The sequence below is a fragment of the Rosa chinensis genome, chromosome 6 (genome assembly GCF_002994745.2).
Source record: "Rosa chinensis cultivar Old Blush chromosome 6, RchiOBHm-V2, whole genome shotgun sequence".
Lineage (NCBI taxonomy): Eukaryota > Viridiplantae > Streptophyta > Magnoliopsida > Rosales > Rosaceae > Rosa > Rosa chinensis.
The window spans coordinates 56557536-56577894 of NC_037093.1; the positions used below are offsets into that span (position 1 = coordinate 56557536).

General features: G+C 38.1%; 2 protein-coding genes and 1 pseudogene across 5 annotated transcripts; 1 reads left to right on the plus strand and 2 right to left on the minus strand.

The window, feature by feature from the left end:
- Positions 1-162: 162 nt before the first annotated feature.
- Positions 163-5796, minus strand: LOC112173273 (gamma-tubulin complex component 4 homolog). 4 transcript variants are annotated; one of them, XM_024310876.2, is made up of 17 exons: positions 5502-5796; positions 5143-5419; positions 4917-5053; positions 4657-4755; positions 4441-4555; positions 3913-4185; positions 3663-3743; positions 3507-3590; positions 3208-3294; positions 3049-3104; positions 2772-2957; positions 2332-2557; positions 2119-2207; positions 1352-1505; positions 863-985; positions 654-779; positions 163-507 (listed from the first exon to the last, which is right to left on the minus strand). In XM_024310876.2, the coding sequence occupies exons 1-16, from the start codon at positions 5657-5659 to the stop codon at positions 711-713; spliced, it is 2214 nt and encodes a 737-aa protein (XP_024166644.1). In that variant the 5' UTR covers positions 5660-5796; the 3' UTR covers positions 163-507; positions 654-710. The 4 variants fall into 4 exon arrangements, with proteins under 4 accessions (XP_024166644.1, XP_024166643.1, XP_024166642.1 ...); XM_024310875.2 differs by having other exon boundaries at positions 163-549; XM_024310874.2 differs by having other exon boundaries at positions 644-779.
- An 836-nt stretch (positions 5797-6632) lies between these two features.
- LOC112171626 lies at positions 6633-9071 on the plus strand (annotated as a pseudogene).
- A 610-nt stretch (positions 9072-9681) lies between these two features.
- Positions 9682-14409, minus strand: LOC112172521 (uncharacterized protein C57A7.06). Its single transcript, XM_040508597.1, has 12 exons — positions 14003-14409; positions 13756-13882; positions 13025-13506; positions 12506-12727; positions 12047-12370; positions 11750-11810; positions 11443-11714; positions 11271-11354; positions 11045-11134; positions 10572-10958; positions 10263-10394; positions 9682-10107 (listed from the first exon to the last, which is right to left on the minus strand). Exons 1-12 carry the CDS (start codon positions 14321-14323, stop codon positions 9940-9942), a joined length of 2670 nt encoding a protein of 889 aa, XP_040364531.1. The 5' UTR covers positions 14324-14409; the 3' UTR covers positions 9682-9939.
- Positions 14410-20359: the final 5950 nt, after the last annotated feature.

Below are 20359 nucleotides of genomic sequence, written 5' to 3' on the forward strand. Positions count from 1 at the left end.
GACTTTTTGCTCTTTGATCTCGAAACGAAGAAAAACAAAGCCGAATCTATGTTTGATCTTTGGTTCCAATTGTCATGCTTGCAAGCAACATCAAGGCACAAAATAAAGTACACTCGTATGGAAAGTTGGGAGTTCATTCTTCACTTCTGAAAGACGGACAAATTAGATGAATAAAGTAACACTTTTTTATTCACCAGTAGAAAAAAGTATCTCCAGAATCTAATAGAGCAGCTTCAGATTCATTTTCTTACAAGCCATATATACAAGTATCACACTGAAAAACGAATACAAACCTAACTCATAAACCCAAAACCCCCAACTCATACACCAACCGACTGTCAATGTTACCAGCAAGCCGCAAAGTGACGAGTCCACCCAAAAGTCCAAGCTACCAAATAAATCGCCAACTGATCTTCATGGATTTCTCAGCTAGGAGGGGATTGACCAGAAGACCCTTCACATCAACAATCAAAAATCTCACAGCCCCCACTAAATCTGGATGATTGACTGTGGAAAATCATACATCAATCAGTAAGGTGCACCACCAAACTGTCAAGAAAGGCCACAAGAAAATCTGTTTCAGACCAAAATGAAGTTCTCTGTATCCTTGCATTAAATATTAAGGATCAAAAATGAAGTTTGCCAGTTCTCACATGGCATAGTCCTGGCGATAACGTGGATCACTTTGAACCCCTTTAGTAAGACAGATGCTACTGTTGATTCAAAACAGAAACTGCAGGGCGTGGTCTAACAACATTCAGCACACCTCTAGCTGTCGCCTGTTGAGAGAGGAAGAATGAACTGTTAGGAAAATGCAGTGCAGAAAGTGAAGCATCTAGACCATCGTCTTGTATGAGATTACCTCAAAGAAGGAATTGAAGTTCAGACGCATCAGAAAACGCCTAAGAAATGGGGCTCGCTGACTCCCTACAAGCCTACTACTGCGCAGTATCGTGTACAGGGAGTTCGATTTCTTGTTGAATTCCTGAACAAATAAAAAGAAAGCCAACTTGAAAAAATTCCAGAAAAGAACTCAAAAGAGTTCATTAGGTGAATTTCTGAAGGCAAACAAAAACTAGATATGCTCGGGGGTATCGCTATGTCCGTACTACACAACCAAGGAGTCTTGTGAAAGCCAAAATTAAACATACAGACTCAAATTAATAATGGCTAGTCTCTTGCTAGAAACAAATAGATAGGCAAGGGAGTAAATTCACAGGACAGTTTCAGTAATATGTGGAAAACATTCTTGCCAATTAGACAAGATTTTTTTTTTTTTTTTTGGGAATACCAACTTTTACCAAAATTTTGACTGCGCAGATAATCATATAGAAACTTTGTAGGCCAGCACCTCTATAATATGTTCCAATTCAGATGTATTTGCACTGCTTTCTTGGTTCTCAATGTTCCAGCAGAACCGAATGCAAAGTTTCATTATGCTGTCAAGTATCCTTGATAAAGAGCCAATGTCCAAGAAAGATTGTGAAATTAGAGCGTTTAAGTACCTGTAGACAATTTTAGAACTACATCAGTATTACTCTGAATCATGGCCATTTCACAACTTAGGAATCATACAAGAAACTACAGACACTGTGGAAACAAGCAGTGGTGATTCCATGACAAATAAGACAAAGTTTCGAACAAGTAAATTAATCAATTGATAGCTGACTAAACCTGAATTGCCCTACTGTTAAAAGAGATAGCCAGTATAAATATTAAGTGCGGAAAGGTGTCTCAAAGACCATTTCTATCCCTAACAAATTCTTCTGCATGTGGAGCTCTTCTGCTCTAAGGCTTCAGCACAATCAGTAATAGAAAACATCTAACCAGAAAAATAAATGGAACTGAGGAACTTCAAGCATAGAAAGCAAAACTAGACTGTCTAAGTGGGTTCTAGAATGGCTTTCCTGTGGTTACCGTTGATTTAATATTGATAATAACATGCCTCAACTGTTTTCTTAAGGGGTTCTCATTGATAGTGATTCTATGCATATACATAAATTTTAACAAATGACAGCTATTCATAAGTAATATTACAAAAAAAAAGAAAGAAGAAGAAGACAAAATAGACATTAGAAGTATGCAATCACATCCACCTAATCAGAAAATTAAACTTACTCCAGATGGACGCCTACAAGTCCATTAAAGTCATGAGAATCTTGGATATGAGCTTGCAAAACATTCCATTGGGATTCTATCACATCCACCTAATCAGAAAATGTAGATTTAGGATAGAAGCAATCAGAGTCATGAAAGTAAAAAACTTCTACCCATGGTTTTCTCTTAAAAATTATGAAAATGCAGAAGTGAAAGTGTATGAACAATCATGACCTGTATATAAAATTGAAGATTTCTGATCAAGAAAGCCATATGCTCTCTAATACGCCACATTGGTCTGCTTCGCTGCCTTCGTTGTTGTGATACTGAGCAGTTTACACGATCATTCCGATGTGTGGCAAAATCTGTGTGATCCTGATGCATCACAGAGGCCCATGATTTCTCCAACTCCATTTGTGTTCGCTTGAGCCTTAGCAAATATTGGAAAACCCGGCAGTACCTGGGTACATTTACAGCATTTGTGAGTAAAACAAGGTCAACAGTTCAGGAGTAATCAAGTATTTGAACTGCTACAAGTTTCCCTGAAAAGGATTGTTTACCTCCTCCCAAGTACAAAGCATATAAAATAATAAGGACCAGTTCCAACCTCAACAGACAAAACCAAAAGATAGAACCAATGACATGCACAAGTAGAACGAGCAGTGGACTCTTACTTAGAGAGCACTTCTGGGGTAAAGAACAACTGTAAGGGCCAATCAACGAAGTATTCAAGAGCGATCCCATCCCAACCATCAAGGGTTATATCTGAAGAAGCAATTGATTGTAAAGCGCCTGAACTCCCATCTGTCCTTGGTACATCTACTTGGGAAGATTTAATAGTCATCCCAAATGAAGGCATCCTAGTAGGTACAGAGAGATAGTTGAGTGATCATTGTTTATGAAATCTCAAGTGAAATGACTGATAAGAAAATGGCTAGTAAAATATCAAACCTTAAGGATACTCTAGAGAAATGTTTGTCTTCCTCACCTATAGTCTTAAGAGCAGCCTGCATTGGAAGTTTCCAAACCACAAGAATTCAATCAGAAAATAAAGGATAGTGATGCAACTAGGTGAACTAATACATCCATGAGGAATCATACTAATCTTACCAGCTGGAAAGGGACCATAAGATCAGCCTCCGCGGTTGACTGGCGAGGAGGTAGCCGCATCAATTGGCGACTCTCTTCAAGAAAACACTGGCATATTCAATCATTTACAGTTAAGACATATCTCAATGGGAAACTCTACCAGATATGATACTGCAGTTGGTACCTCCTGCACGTCTATCTTAAGAATACTTTTAATAATTCAGGGTAAGGATTACATTCTCGCTGGCATGAGAATAATAGTTTAAAAAGGTACTGGAAACACAGAAGGAAGCAATATTTAGATATTTTTACACCCTTACCTGAAAGAAATCTCCTTTTGCTAACAGAAAATAGTCTTTCAGTGCCTTTAGATGACCATTCAAGTCAGCACGTACAACCACAAGCTGCACAAATTGAGGGAATACAGTAAATTTTTGCTCTTAACATGGAAGGACCAAGTTTGTCATATTCAGCACCTGCCAAAGATGGCTGGCAGCAATAGCCCGTATTGAGTCTACTGCACATTCAAAGGATCTTTTGTGGAACTCGGATGATTCCTGCACATAAGAACACTAGTATAAGAGCCTGTGAAGAACTATATATCAGAAAGTAATAATTTTGCAGCGAATCAAATGCAAACTATCACCTAAAACAACTCATTGCACACAAGGGGAGATAACCAGCAAGAAAAACAAGCAATAATAGTACCCAAAAAAAGAAAGCAACCTTTAGTTCCAAAAGCATAGTTTCAATCTTATCGGCCTCAGACTGTGGAAGCATTTCTTCTCCAATCAACTCTTTCTCAACAAAAGGGTCTTTGTGAAATGGGAAACGTCCTGAAAATCCTTGGATTTTATGAGATCCCCTTGGCACCTGCTGATGTAAAACATCATCCTGAAATCGAAAGGCATGACTTGGATTGCGAAGAACCCTGATGGCCTTGCCAGCAAACAATACTGATTCTGCGACACGCATCTGGATATATTCGGGAAGCATATCCTACAAAAAGAAACAGAACAGGACATAAATTATAAGTAACAGCAAGAAATTTCCAAATTTTGGTTTCTATTTAAGGCTGCTAGTAATAAAATGTTGAAGTCCTTGTGACCTTGAAAAGGTGACAGTGAGAGTATGATTAGGGCATCATTACTGCCCAAAAAACTAGCTCACATCTAGTCTTTCAAGAAAAGAAAGATCCATCAAGATTCCCTACACATCTATCACGTAAATACAATAATGTAGAGTCGAAATTACCAAATAGATATGAAATCCCAAGTGCCAATCTGATGTATCGTCCGTTGACATGCGTGCCAACTTTTCAGATATGTCTTGATGAGATGAGCCATGCTCTACATCCTTATCTTCCATCCTGAAAAGAGTTACAACCAACCAAATAAACCACTTCAATTGAGTATAACTCAAAGTGGAAGGCTACATATCGGAAGGAAAAAAAATACAAGGCCTTACTACCTCCTAATGAAAAACTCTCCATGCTGGTCTTGGAGGATCCCATACACCATCCATGCTGCTAGCTGGTTATACATGACCTGATGTGCATGCCAGAGAAGCCTATGCTACCAACACAGAGAAAAACATATATTGGATACTAATCAGCTCAGAATTCATTTTGCTCAAGTAAATATTAATGCATTTCAGACATCATTAAATCATAATGTATAGTTCCTTGCATACACATTGTCCCACTGACTAGAAGAAAGTGGTGTATGTACCTCTGAATGCAGGTTTGCAACTCCGGCACTCCACAATGGCATCTTTTATGCAAAAGATTAAGCAGCTGACCCCCACGAATGTCATCCCTCTCAATCTCCAGTATGAGCTCATACAACGGCGGCAAAAGCACGAAAAACTAGCAAAAATCCAATTAATCATAAGAACCACAAGCAGAAACCATCAACACACAGCAACATTGCAGCATAAAAATCCGAAAAACCCAACCTTCGTGAGGCCTTGAGTCACAGTTGCCAGTATGGGAATGGACTCTGCCAACAATTTCTGCTCAATGTGAAGAACCGCCGACCTATAAACCGAGAGTATCTCCACAATTCCGTTGGCAATGGCTCTCCGGTACACACTCGGCTTCTCAATTTTGCAGGCGGCGACTGCAGGACTCGGCTTTGCGGACCTTATCCAGCTCAAATTCCGAGACCTGGTGGCGAAGCGGTCAAGCTCTCTGTAATAAAACCCTAAGGTGATGATTCTCTGTATGAGATCCCTGAAATTTAAAGTAGAGACGATTTGGTGAAGAATTGGAAGAGTTAGTTGAATTGAGGAATTGAGGTTGAAATTAGGGGTACCTTTCGCTGGGTTGGATGAAGGAGATGTCGGGAGCGAGGTTGAAAGTAGGGTGGTCGGAAATGGGGGAGTCGATTCCGAGAGAGGTGGAGTGCTCCCTCTCGTCGATTATGAGATCGCCGGTGTAGCCCAGTAGTGCAAGTAACAACTCGTGTAGCATTGCTTCGTTTTGGGTTCAACTCTGAACTTAGGGGTTTGGGTTCAGTGAGTACCACACTGGGGAAGAAGAAGCCTCAAACCGGAGGGGAAAAATGAGGAGAGCGCTTTGTGCTTTTCTTTCAAAAGAAATTGAAAACTTCAAATATTTTTTTTTTTCTCAGGAAACTTTAAATATTTTTGGTATTTTCTTCGTACTAAAAAAAAAAACCAAATTTTAGTTTTTCTTTTGATTATATGAGGGCAAAAAAGGAACAAATTGTAATTTGTCGAATGGGAAAAAGAAAGAAGAATTGAAGCAAAATCTATTGTGTCAGTTTCAATGACGGTATTCCCCGATTAGTAACCTCATTAACTTATCAATGATTTATATAATCGAGTAACAATACTTCAGAATAACAGAGAATTTATTTATGTGGTTATTTGACTTTGACAATTCTACAGCAATATCATTGACTCTCAATACGATTAATATCCACTGATATCATGGACACTGATGATTTCGGCAATGATCAAGCTGGAAAACAAATGGCTCAGGCTAAGAAGGACTCTGATTGAAAAGGCATTAAGAGATAGGGAGGTGCCGCCATGGACCAAGCAAATAACTATGAGGTCTATGGTCGCAAGCTTTTTTCTTAGCATCATTTTCCACTTTCTCATGTGCAAGCTTAATCATACAACTAATGTCATATGCAAGATTCGAAAAATCGTTAAGCGCTAGTCGAGCAGTGGCTATGGGACTAGTGCCTAAGCGGTTTTATATATTTTTTAATTTAAATTTATTTTTATTCATATAAAAATATAAATAACAGTATATATTTATATATTGACTTTTATTTTTTGAGAAGAAACTATATATTGACTTAAAAGATACATTTTTCAGAGTAAAAGTGGACCCTAGAGTTTTAGACTAGCGACGGCGGAAGTCTCTCTCCACCTCGAGTAGAGTTGGCCTCGCTGTTAGATTCTGGTCGCTCATGTTTCAGTGGGCAAAGAAGTCGGCGTTTGTGGCTGGGTTTTGGAGATTGTCTTGTGCTGTGGGTGGACCAGATCTCGGAGGACGTCGCGGGTCTTTCGGCGGTGGAGGAAGACCAGTGGATCAGAGAGGTCGCTGCGATCGCGGTGTGCCTATCAGGTCCGTGCGAGGTCGGATTCCCGTATTGAGTGCAGGGGTTCGCCTGTTCTCCAGATTTCGACTTGGAGGGGCAACAAGTTGGCTAACGTTGTTCCTCGTTGGTGGATCCGGACGTGCAGGTGCTCAGTGACTTTGCTTGGTTTGCGGCTTGAGGTCATCATGGCTAGGCTCCGTCGTGGTCGGCCACCGGAGGGTTGGATGGCGGCAGCGAGGGCTTGCCTACTGGGAGCTAGGGCTGCTATCTTGGCTGCTCAGGTTTGGGCTTGGGATTTTGGGCCTGGGCTCAAACTTGGGTTGCTGGGTTATAAACCTAGGCCCACATTATGGGCTTAAAATTTTTTTAAAGAACCAGTACTAATTGAGATCATGGTTCTTCGGAATTGGTAATTATCTTGAGTTGGACTGGAGAAAGCGGCTTATGGATAAGGAACTGACTCCTATTTGTTTGCTGGGAAGTGGCTCTCTGTTGGTACAACAATTGCGAGCCTGGCTAGTGGGGATGCTAATCAATGATTTTACCCTAGAAGACACGGAGTTGTTCTTTGTTTATCGGTTCGCTTCCGAAGCGGGCTCAAATTCGACTTGTAATGAGTTTACATTACTTAGATAGGAGCGTGGTAGTTAACCCGCCATTTTTTTGTTTTTAAGTGTATGTTAGACTCTGACTTTTTGGATGGTCATCTAATGCAATGAACCTTTGTTTCAAAAAAAGAAAATAGACTTAAATAGATACTTATAAACGTATTATGGATAAGAATAATAAGAATTTTTTTTATTCCCATATTCCAATGGTAGTCAAACACATGCATAACCTGCAAAAGTAGGTGATTCGACCCTAGCTAGCTACACCCTTGGCTGTGGGTTTGCTAGCTTTCCGGTTTTACTTCGACTTCTAATGACATATATTGGTTGTAGAATGACCACCTCTTACATGGTGAACATTATATATCCATGCTCGTTGGAGCTGTGATAGCATGGGCAATCACGTGGTCTTTGATTGAACAAAAATAGGTATCTGGTACAGTGCTCATCTTTCTGCAAGTAGTCTTCATGGAATCCAAGGTTACAGGGTCTTTATTTCCATAGGCTCATACTTGGTGACGGTCTATGTCATGTTATCTACCATGCTGGTTATATGGTTTTCATTACTCATTAAAAGTCTGTTTATTACCAATAAAACAGAATAAAAGAAAGTAGAGTTGTCATCGCCACCACCACTATCAATATCCGATAAGGAAGCTGGATTGCCCTCATCAGACTCTGAGATGAGTGAAAACTACGACGAGGAACGAAGAATTGATCAAGTACTTTTTGAAAGACCAAATTCCGAGCTGGATTGCTGCTGCTGGCTACATTGCTCTTGCAATCATATCAATTATTGTCCTGCCATTCATGTTCCACCAACTAAAATGGTATCACGTTGCGATAGCTTACATCATCGCTCTGGTTCTAGCCTTCTGTAATGCCTATGGTTGCGGCCTCACAGATTGGTCTCTTGCTTCCAACCACGGCAAAATCGCAATTCTCATCTTCAGTGCTTGGCTTGGCCGTGAAAAAGGTGGAGTCATTGCTGGCCTTGCTTCCTTTGGTGTAATGATGAGCATTGTCTCAACAGCCTCGGATCTCATGCAAGACTTCAAGACCGGATACCTAACTCTCTCTTCTCCTCGATCCATGTTCGTTAGCCAAGTTTTCGGGACAGCCATGGGGTGTCAGGTGTGTCATGTCGCCTTTGATATTCTAGCTGGTTCTTCTACAAAGCTTACTGAGTTGGTGATCCAACAGGCTCATATCCTGCACCCTATGGCCTAATGTACCGCGGTATTGCACTCCTCGGAGTTGAGGGCATCGGCTCACTCCCCAAACACTGCGCCACGCTTGCAGTCTCATTTTTTGCATTTGCCATTGCCATTAACATAGTAACTGAGATTTTGAAGCGTTACGAGACCAAGTACAAGATCTACAGATTTGTTCCGAACGCAATGGCCATGGCAGTCCCGTTCTATATCGGCTCCTACTTCATGATTGACGTGTTTGGGAAGCTTGCTCCTTTTCGGCTGGAAGTTATGGAACAAAAAACAAGCTGAGGATTTAGCACCGGCGGTTGCGTCTGGTCTCATCTGTGGTGAGTCTATGTGGGGTGTTCCAGCGGCGATCCTATCTCTTGCCAATGTCAAAGCACCGATATGCATGAAGTTCCTCTCCTACTCGGACAACGATGGAGTTGATTCATTTTTATCTTCATCAGGATCTAGGTAGTGTTCAAGTGGTTTTTAGTTTGTAATACTCGTCATTGAAGTTCTAGTTTTTAGTTTTTAGTTTTTAGTTAATTAGTTTTATTTTTCTTACCAAACAAAAAAGTTAGTTTTACACTTCAATTCCCTACCAATTAATCCTACCATTCAAGTGGTAACTCTTTTGTATTGACCTATTGATAATCAAACAGTTACTTTGTTATTTTTTTATTCGGTTTTCTTTGTTATTTTTTTTATTAAATAGGAGACCTCTGTGTCATTGTCTACAAACTATTCCCGTTCTTCTGATCGATAAAGAAAACCAAGAAACAAGATTATCATGGCGCCTTAACACCTGTTGTTGATCTTCGAAGGACCGACAGAAAGAGAGTTGGTGGCTGTGAATGATCATGACGATGATACTCTGCAATCGCAAAACAAGGTGCAAAGAGTAGATGCTAATGAACCAACCCCAATTGCTCTCGACGATCAACCAAACAATCTTGAGCGGACGAATGACATGCCGCCTGTGCTTGAAGAAACCCAGTTTGCTGATATTGAAGAGATGAATTTCGGATTGCAGCACTTGCTGCCATTAGTAAATCATGCTGATATTGAACAGAGGCCAGAGGGTATGGCTTAATCATGCAATACAGATACAAATCATAAAAAAGTAAATATTATTCTCTTAACTTGGCAAAATGTAACATCCTCTACACTTGTGAAAAACCAAAAAAATAAAAATACAATGATCAATCCTACCTCTAGTTCTTTCTTCCACTCATCAGTACAATAAAATATACATAACGCATGATCTCTCTCCCTCACTCTTCATCGCATTTTCCAAAATGGAAACCAAAAGAAAACGGCTCCCGAAAACAGTGCAAAAATTGAACTCCTGTTAAGTAGCTCTCGTTATTTAGTCTTCAACTTTGTCATATTTTTGCCGCTATTGCTATTGCTTTTGCTCTTGCGGTTCTTCTTGTGTTTCTGTCCACTCTTTTTGTGCCCCTCTAATTTTTCATAAGCATTCACCTCCTCAAACTCGATGGGTTTTATAATTACACCAGATTTCTTTACCACCTGCAAATGCATTTAACGTGGAAGATGAGATGCACACAAATTCAATAGCATCCAACAGTCCAGGTTTCTTATGACATAGTAACAGAAGCTAAAAGAGTCATTAATTAATTTTCTACTATAGTTAATATGCAGTGGAATTGTAAGGAGGCACTTACTTCAGGTCGATTAAGAGCTCCAACCATACTTGCAGGGTTGAATTCAGGACCAAGGGGCATGCGGATGCTCTGTTCAAAAACTTCTTTGGACGTGAAAGGGTAGGGCAATGATTGTGTGAAAAGGTTCTGAGACTGCCAAATTCAAATACAAAGGCAAGAACCACTTAGACAGACTTTTGGACACTAATAGAGTAATGAGATGACCTATTAAATAGTTTCCATGCAAATTCAAAGTTCAAATTGTACGAGCCATCATATCTATTTGATGAGAAGTAGGTGGAATTATGACTATTATCCAAAATAGCTAACCTTTTTATTTGGCGGCTTCTCAGAGATAATAACATGTTTGAGATTTGCGTCTTTTCTTTGTTTAAGGGCTTCTTCCCTCTTCTTCTTGGCACTATCATGTTCTATCTGCATATAAGAAGGTATTCCTTTCTTTTTCTGTATGTTAGTCCACTGACCCCACCCAGGGAGTAATACAGGCTTTTCAGGTTCGGGATTTTCCTCATTCAAAATATCCTCTTTTGTTTTCTTGAACTCATCCTCCACGTTATCTGCTGCAAAGGCTTGACGAATTAGCTCTTCTTGGGAAGGAAGTTCATATGATGGTTCTGGTACAGCTGAAAGAACCCCATCTACCATTTGTCCCTCGCTATCTGCATCACTGTCCACATCCAAATCCTTTACAGGTTCCTGTAGCAGAAACATATTCAAAAGTTAAGGGCAGCTAATCAAACAAAGAAATAAAGCTGTAAATTTACAAATGGAGAAAGTCCTACTTGCACACTCTGATCAAGCTCAACTGATTGCAGGGGTGCAGGAGACTTCTTGGCATTGGCATTGGCATTTGCGTCATTTCCATTCTTCATCTGTACCCGTTATAATACACTTGTAAATTTAAAACAGTAAAAAATGGAACGCAAATAATCAATATAGAAAATTATTCATAAAGGAATTGAATCATTAATATCGAAGAATAAACAGAAAATGCAATCTAGAAATAACCTTTCTCCATGTGCCTGAAGCAAAAATAGAAACTTCATGTGTTGCCTGGGGACCTGGGTCTTGCACGCTACCATCAGTGTTTTGCTGAAGCAAAAGAAATGGTATATTTCAGGCTCATGGAACAAAATAGAGGCCTCCAAGGAAAGAACAGAACAAGGTTAAGCTATATCACCTTGAAAAAAGAATCCTTATGATTTTCAGAATCTTCATGAAGTAAAACAGGAGAAATGTTGGCATCCTTCATTAATTCATTACTTCTGTATTTCCCATGTTGGGAAATACTGATGGGTTCCAAGTCATCTTCACTATCACTATCACTATCACCGTAATAATTATCTGATCTATTCTTGTTATCTGATTTAGTCTTCTTACTTGATTCTGGAGCGTCCTTTCCATTGAAGACCATTCTCCCACTCGGACGGCCTACTTTTGGATTGCCCCCACCTGAATCCCCCAATTGATTTGCCCATGATTCATACTCTTGAAGAGCAAGTTTAGCTTCTTCAGCAGCTGCCTCATTCTTTTTTTAGATGCACGTTCCTATGTCAAAACAAACCAAAGAGGCCATTAACTCAAATTTATACATGAAACAATTGCTGATAACATTTTAACAGTATAATAACCAAGAAAGTCCTGGAGTTGATAACTTCAATGGACTGATAAAGGCAGTCCGTCATGAATCTCTTCATTGTCCCCTGGCTTTCAAATGCATTCGCAATATAATAATGCACAACTTTTTAAAGATAAGAAACAGCGAGTAAACACCAAAAACTTACCATGAAAGGTAAACTAAGCACTCCTGAGTTTGGAACTTCATTATCTTCATTTAACAGTTTAAGTGTCTTCTCCTTTGCTTTTTCTAACAACTTTGATGCCCTATCCTCGTCGTCTGAGTTAACATCCACATCATCATCATCACTAGTGTCATTACTGCTGGTGTCACTATCTTTCATAGAATTCATTTTTCTTGTCAGCTGAGCATGCAGGTGCTGCTGTTCGGCTATAGCAGCTCGAGTACCATCATCTTGGACATCTAGACCACGCTCTTTTATGCGCTTTGCCCACTTAGAGCTGCCTTTGTGCCTCAGAGTCATCCGTTCCTGCATCAAATCAAAAGGGCAAAAGAATTAACACATTTCTTTTTGCTTGTGGAATAAAGACAATATCTTAAAGAAGTAATGAATTAACAACCCAATACAATTTATCCACCAGCAATGAGGGGAGAAATCAATTACCTTTGCTCGTTCATACTCTTGCTTCATTGCAAGTTCTTTAGAAGCTTCTGGATCCATTTGACTTTGTAAAGAGTTCGCCTTCAATTTATCTTTCTTCAACAAACGATGATAGGTTTTGGATTTGATGTTTTTTATGTGTTTTGACTTCAACTCATGCCGGAACAGAAGGCTGCGCATTTTGGCGATTCGATTCTGGCGGTCCTTTTCATCTTCAGCAGATACCTACCAGGTATCAACAGGAACGAAATCATTCAAGGAATTTATAATGCATTTGGTGCAGGTACACACAAATGTAGTCAAAGAATATCAGACTGCATATTACTTCACAACCAAGATCTATCAATTATCAAATTCTCATTTTAATCATGTCATAAAATTCTAATTCCCAATTGCAGCCTGGCTTCTGCCATTCTCTTATATATGAGTTTAGCATCAGTTCAATTAAATATTTTGAAGGTAGTAGGTGACACTAATGAAGAAGCCACTCTCAATTTTATTCAATCAAGAAGACAAACACACCTTATTTAATTCAAGGAGCCTTGAACCATCTTTTCTGTGAGCATCCATAACCTCGTCATCATAAAGTAATGAAGCCATTTTCTTCTCGAACTCAGTTCGAGGTTCAAATTCAGATGCTATTGTTCCCACAGATGAAGGCCCTAGATCCCTATCATCATCAAAGTATATGGTAGGCGCCTCCCTATTCCTCTTTACGATTGGCTCCCACTTTCTTAACTCTTCCTTTGATTTGTCATATGCTGCATTCCTCTCCAATCTCTGCTGCACAGGCTTGGGAAGTGGAGCTTGAATGGGTGTAGATTTCTTATCCAGAATACGTACTCTCTTCTTAAGTTTGCTATAACCATGTTTCCCTTGGAGAGGGTCCAGAAGGTCTCCAATGCTAAGTGCTCCTTCACCCTCCAACATATCACGAGTAGGGTTATACTCAGACTCGGGATATGCCTCCGACACCACAACATTGTTCATCTTCTTCCTCCTCCCTGACAAAGATATATTCACCGGCAGTCCACTCATTATTACAAATCCTCAGGAAATGGAAAGATTGCTTCAATGCACATTTCTTAATACTCGAGATAACAGTATAAACACAACGAAGATTCAGACTTTGCAAAAGAAACAATCTATCCCGAAAACTGGTAGTTTAAACTCTTAAGATTCTCGAATAATATACCTTGCTCTAAACACAAATGAGTGGAGCTAAGTAACAACAAATTAAAGCATTTTCTTACCTTCAACAGTCTGGGTCGGCATTTCTCCGATTCTCCTTCCATCATTTTCCTCTTTAACCTCGTCATCCGCCTCACTCTCTCCACCGTTCCTGGCCTCATTGTCATCATCAGATGACACATTTTCATCCTGCATAACATACACAAAGCTCGTTTCAGCAACAACAAAAAGAAAAAAGAAAAAAACTGAAGATGAAAAATCTGAGCTACTATGTATGCATAAAGCCACTTGAATTAGATAGTGTCGAACCTCGAAGTCCTCAGGTAGCTCATAATCGAGGTTATCGACGGGGTCGAACCGGCGGTTCTTCTTGGACTCCTCCTCCGGCAGTCCCTCTTCATACTCATACAGGTCCTGGCCCAAAGCCTCTTCATCGGAGCCAATCTCTTCGTCGGAGTCGGCGGTTCTAGGGTTTAAGCGGTCGAGCTCCTTCCGCAGAGCGTTGGGCAAGCGAGGGCCTCTTCTTTCTGCCTTATCGGCGCTCTTGCCTTTCTTGCTGGTTTTCGGCTTCTTGCTGCTGCTCCGTTGTCTACTTCCGTCGTCTCTGGTTTTTCGCTTGGTCTCTGCCATGTTTTCGTTGCTGTGATAGTCGACGACGGCGATTCGCGCTTTGCTTCTGCAGTGACGGTGAGCTGGGAAAACCTATTACATAAAACCTCTCTAATCAATTATATTAAAATTAAAAACGAAAATAAATAATAGTGATAAACCTCAACTTTGACCCAGCCGGCCCAATAGATGATTCGGATCCGCCTAAACCCAATGGAGATTATAGATTCAACTGCTCACCTGTTTAGGCAGCTAGGCCCATTATTTCATTTATTTTGAATAAAGGTACTTTGCTTCTCTCTCCGGAAAACAAGAATATTAATCCTTTTTTTTTTTTTTTTTAAAAGTCCTATTTTCTTTTTATGAGACTATAATTACCACGTGAAATCATTCTAAGGCTATTTGTTAACGTGATTAGTTTTTTTTTTTTTTTGAGAAGAGTGATTAGTTTTCCTTAGCTGAATTCTAAACTGTTTCTGCATTACTGTCTCACATTTCTTCTTGTCAAAAAATCCAGAGACATGCATGGAGGCATGGAGCTTCAGCAAAACAGAGATATGATCACCGGCCACCGTGTGCTATTTCACCTATTTAATTCAATTGAAATTCTGATCATTGTTGCCGGGTTATGTACGTGTATGATAGGCTTGTCTTTTTGTTAGAATTTATATTTTTATTTTAGTATTGAATCTGGGATTTGGGATCCCAATGAATAAGATATGCTTGTAGAATATGTCTTGTTTTTTAAGTATTTAGTTATCATCAGAAATTATCTACTTGATATTACTCGAACCGTACGACAACGTGAACCAAACTTGACAAAGACGAACTTGCTCATAATTTCTATGAGGTTCAGCGTTAGCATTTGTTTTGTGATTCTAAAATAACATTACAAATACTCAAATAGAGAGAAGGCCTTTGGGCACTATTTCAGAAGAAGAAGACAACAAAAACAAACAAACAAATAGAGAAATGATCGATCATTATATCTCTAGATGAAATGTTTAATAGATTAAAATTAAAATATGTTGTTGAATCTTAATGTTAAGTGTTACGAAAATAAATTATTCTTTTAACATTAAATTACTCAAATTGTATCGAACAAATCTAATACAAATTATTGAGGTTTTCTCCAACATCTTATTACATATACTAAAGCTCTAGACTCTAGTTGTCAATAAATAGTATCAATATGGACATTTTACTATTTTGCCCTTAATGTTGTGTTTATTATTATTCTGCTCCCCATGCCTGTTTTGTCTCTCTCTCTCTCTCCCACCGCTTTGATTTTGGGTTGTTCCCGACGAGAGAGAGAGAGAGAGAGAGAGAGAGAGATTTTTTTAAAAACTCAGAGGCACTTCTAGTAGATTCTATTTCCCTATGGTTATTCACATATCCAAACTGAAAAACCCCTTAATTGCCCCCTATTCACATCTTGTTATGTATTCTCAATGTCACACAAATCTAATGCTAAATCATGTTTGTATGCATGCGTGCATAACATGAACAATATACAATGAGTATAAATCAAAATAAGATGACTAGTCACAAAAGTTTATCAAATTCATAAAAATTAGAGCCGAGTAGGGTCAGGCCGGGGCTTAAATATGCTAACCATTACCCGCCTGAAAAGCCTGATTCGTTAGGGCTGAAAGGGCCGGCCTTCCGAATATGGCCGAAATGGGCCTTATTTTGTATAACCAAAAAAAAAAAAACATTATATTTTTTTTCTCAAAATGTGGCTCAATGATTATATAGGTAATACAAGACTCATTGTTTTTTGTTGATCATATTTAATACACACACACACACATAGAAATTAACTTATAACATTTATTAATTTAGTTAAGGTGGTTATATTCAATTAACTATCTCTCTAAATCTATCAATATTAATTGTTGTGTAACAAGGAAAATAATAGTTAAAGAAAACAAAGCCTATGTAATAGAAAATAATAAATAAATTTTAGGGTTGGGCGGGGCGGGACTTGGCCCTTAAGGGCTCAATTGAGCCGGGCCGTAGGGTAGGGCCAGGCTTCATTTGCATGACCCTTACCCTACACTATTTGAGAAAGGGTAAGGCCGGGTCGGTCGGGTTTAGGGCGGGCTTAGGGTCGAAGGGCTAAATGATGAGGGCTTATTAATATGTTATAGAAAAAAAGAGAAACATATATAAAAAATAGAAAATAGTTAGGGCTTAATTGGGCGAGCTTAAAGGGTTGGGCCGGGCTTGGCCCTAACGGGCTCAAACATTTCATTTGCATGGCCCATACCCTACCCTATTTGAGAAAGGGTTGGGCCGACCCGCCCTAAAGCAAGGGTCTGGTCGAGCTTCGGCCCTACGGGCTGAGCGGGCTTGGGACGAGTTTAGGGCTAAATGATGACCTCTACAGTCATGGCCACACAAGCTTCACGTCACCCAAAGTTGTTCACGTGTATAACTTGAAAATTCGCTACACGTGCAGAAGCGTGTTGAGATTATACATCCCATATGGGAAAAATAAGACCTTGTCTATGGGTTTATAAGGGTTTGGGCCACTTCATCTATTGTCAATTGGTTTTAGATCTGAACCACAAATTACTTTATCAGGATATGGTTGTACAAAACAAAACATTCATGATATTTCTTTTCTAGCGAATGTAGACTTAAACTGTGCTTATCCATTGGACAGATGAGCACTTATGAGAGTTCCGAATCCAATTCTCTACCCAAAGAATTCTCAAAAATTATGTTTTCTGATCGATAGAGTTAGGGCACAAAACACAATGTAGACTTGAACTGTGCTTATCCATTGGACAGATGAGCACTTATGAGAGTTCCAAATCCAATTCTCTACCGAAGAATTCTCAAAAATTATGTTTTCTGATCGATAGAGTTAGGGCGCAAAACACTTTCTTGCATGCCAAAGAAAATACATCAACGTCATTAGACAATATTAGTTAGTGAGCTCGATCCATTTGTGTATGCCTTATTGGCACTCGTATATTTCCGTTATCAACTTGACAAACGATAAGAGACTTTCGTTGCTAGCTTTCGTATATATGTTAATTCATAGTATTAAGTCCATCTTTCTTGTAGTCTGATAAAGACTTGATTGTCGTTGCATTCTTCATCCATCAACATATTCTGTATATATTTAATTGGTAATTGTAATACCAAAAGAAGGAACTACTGGGTAATTATCAAGAGTGTAAACATACATCAATAAAGATACTACATAATGAGAGTTTCTATTGGGACCTCCAAATCTGCTCACTTGACCTTACTTTATTATGAATTATTAAATGACATATATAACCTACTATAAAATGACAATTAAGGACAATAATTATACCCAAAAAGATTATATTTATTTTATGTAGACTTTCTAATTCAATAATACTAGCAACGTGCCCGCGTTTCTCGCGGGTGATAATGTGGTGTTAATGGAAAATAGATCGACTATTTATTTTTTAGACATAAAATAGTGATGGTTTGAGTATTTTTTCAATTTACTCTTTTATTTATGTATATTTTATTAACTTATTTTGATAATTATGTTATTGAAGGGTATTATAGGGACTTTCAAAATTTGGTGAAGCCTTTGACACCAAAAGAGGGCCTCCAATTATAGTAGTAGAGATTAGATTGTATTTCTTATTATTTTCCTTATCTATTTTCATTTTCCAATTTCACTACATACTCATTAAAACATTCATATATATTTAATAAGAATTAAAAATATGATCAAGATCATGTGACATAAAAATGTATGATATATATGTTGAACGCATATTGGTGAGGAAAAACAAAATAAATTCTCTTATGATTTATGATCTAAATCTAAGTCAATAAAAAAATAAAAAAATAAAAAACTAGCAGTTAAAAAAAAAATATTTAAATAATTAATCATGTGGTACAAAAAATACAGAAAAAAAAAAGAAACATTAAAAAAAAAATTAGAATAAAAACAAATGATTTTTTTTTTTGCACAGCTAAAATAGAAAAAAAAATTAGAAAAAAAAACAGAATAGTTCATGGCATTTTCTTATTGATTAGACATTAATTTTTGAAACTCAAGTTTGATTAAGAAATGTACATTTAGTTAAGATTTATAGAGTGATTAAATCATTGAAATGACTAAATTTTTTATTTTAAAGATAATAATTTGTTTGCAAATTATATGAGTGAGGTTATTTGAGGAAGTTTAGTAAGGTTTAGTGAGTAAATTTAGTATTTGAAAATTTGATAAGAGGTGTAAAAAACATAGAGATCAAGTGAGTAAATTTGGAGGTTCCAGTAGAAAAACTCCTACATAATACTGTCACACTACAAATTAGCAAGGGAGATGATCACCTTTGAACGAAATTGCATTACCATCTGATCGAGAAGAGAGGCAGAGGCATGCATGTGAATAGATGAGGAACCCATGTTGGAGAAGGAAAGCATGTGCAAGAATTTATCGGCTAACATAGCCGAAGGAATTTGCACGTGCCCTGCTTCTCCAACAAAGAATCTCCACCCGCTACAATCTGCTTCAGAATACTTCAAGAAAGAAAAAAGAAAGAGTGTTTGAATTGGAAGAAGGAAGAAGCACTCGTATGTATACTGCAAACCGAGAGAGAGCGGAGAGAGAGTAGTAAATTTCAACGACTGTCTAAGCCATGCCATGCCGTAATCATTGTGCATGATCATGTTGTACGTAAGGAAATCCAAACATATATATCTGAGGAGACTCAAAAAGGAGTCATGTCTGCCTTATTTTCACAAAGGCCATCTAAATTTGTTTTTCAAAGGATTCAATCAATGCACAAAGACAAGAGACAAACACAACCCTCTAAACTATATCATGGTTGAGTGCAATAATATGCATCTTTAGATCAAGAGTCTATACGTGCCCATGATCGATTTTAAATTTTTCATCGCATGGGGCCCCAATTGGACCTAGCTAGGCAGCTCATGAACTTGAATACTTAACCAATTGATACCAACTGATACCATTATATTTCATGTTCTATTGGAAATGTTGTATACAGTGATCGAGTTCAATGAAAGCATATGGGAAGTTAATAAGCTGTAAGAGATGGAACAATGTAATAGTGCACTAGGGGCTTTGCGACTTTGCGTGTTGGGTTCAACTGTTCAAGCGTTGAGTGTGGTATACATACATCTTTACTTCCTTATGGAAGATCATACATCTTTCTCTGACAAAAAAAAATACATACATCTTTCACATTTTTCATATGATCACGAAGTAAAATCCATCAAAATGTAACCTCGCAAGTTCAGGATGCAAGTTGCACTGGACACTAGTAAATAATTTAGCTAATTAAGATGCAATATAAGTTTTTCAGTGATATTTTCTTACCTTCAAATGCATGTTGTCATAAAATTCACAAAAAAAGGCATAACACCGGTACATTCCATACTATTTGAATCAAAATGATCACCGGTGCTTGTTTAGTGTTTAAAATTTAGTAATTTACATGTTGAGTTTAGCATGATCCTCGATGAAGTCATGCTTTAATGTTAAGTTGCCCCAAATTGATTTCCACAGCAGTATGCACCCAAAAAAAAAATCTATTTGTATCTTTTTGTGCTCTCAATTAAAAGGTCAGCAAGTCCCAAAAGAAGAACATAAGGATTAATCTCATTCTCTTTCCACCAGTCCAAAAAAAAAAAAAATTATCTTTTATTTTTCAAAATGTATACAGACGGAAAGTTTAATCCAGATTAATTAAAATCCGAACTTTGTCTTTGATCATCAATACTTATTCTATTATTATTCAATGGCATAACAAGTGAAGATCGACCAAGTCTGAAAAGAAAAACGTTGTTGAGGATTGCATGTTATTGGATTAAGTTTGCACAACCTAAAAACCCTTGGATAAGTTGAGGCTTTCACTAACATCTCATTCGTACTAATGTCATGTACATGCATGTGTCTTCCGTTGTATGCTTGTATATATATCCTTGTTCACATATTTGCATATCCAAAAACAAACCAACCTACAAACCCCTCCCAATAAGAAAGTCTCTGATAAAGTAATCTGAGGTTTACATCCAAAACTAATTGAT

What these genes read in the sequence shown, in the direction of transcription:
- LOC112173273 (XM_024310876.2), bottom strand. Translation starts at nt 5,659, where the DNA reads ATGCTACACGAGTTGTTACTTGCACTACTGGGCTACACCGGCGATCTC. An exon ending in TGACTCAAGGCCTCACGAAG is followed by an intron (nt 5,054 to 5,142) that starts GTTGGGTTTTTC and finishes GATTTTTGCTAG; the next exon opens with TTTTTCGTGCTTTTGCCGCC. An exon ending in AATTGGAACATATTATAGAG is followed by an intron (nt 986 to 1,351) that starts GTGCTGGCCTAC and finishes TTATTTGTTCAG; the next exon opens with GAATTCAACAAGAAATCGAA.
- LOC112172521 (XM_040508597.1), bottom strand. Translation starts at nt 14,323, where the DNA reads ATGGCAGAGACCAAGCGAAAAACCAGAGACGACGGAAGTAGACAACGG. An exon ending in TGCTTAGTTTACCTTTCATG is followed by an intron (nt 11,811 to 12,046) that starts GTAAGTTTTTGG and finishes GTTTTGACATAG; the next exon opens with GAACGTGCATCTAAAAAAAG. An exon ending in CTTCAGGCACATGGAGAAAG is followed by an intron (nt 11,135 to 11,270) that starts GTTATTTCTAGA and finishes TAACGGGTACAG; the next exon opens with ATGAAGAATGGAAATGACGC.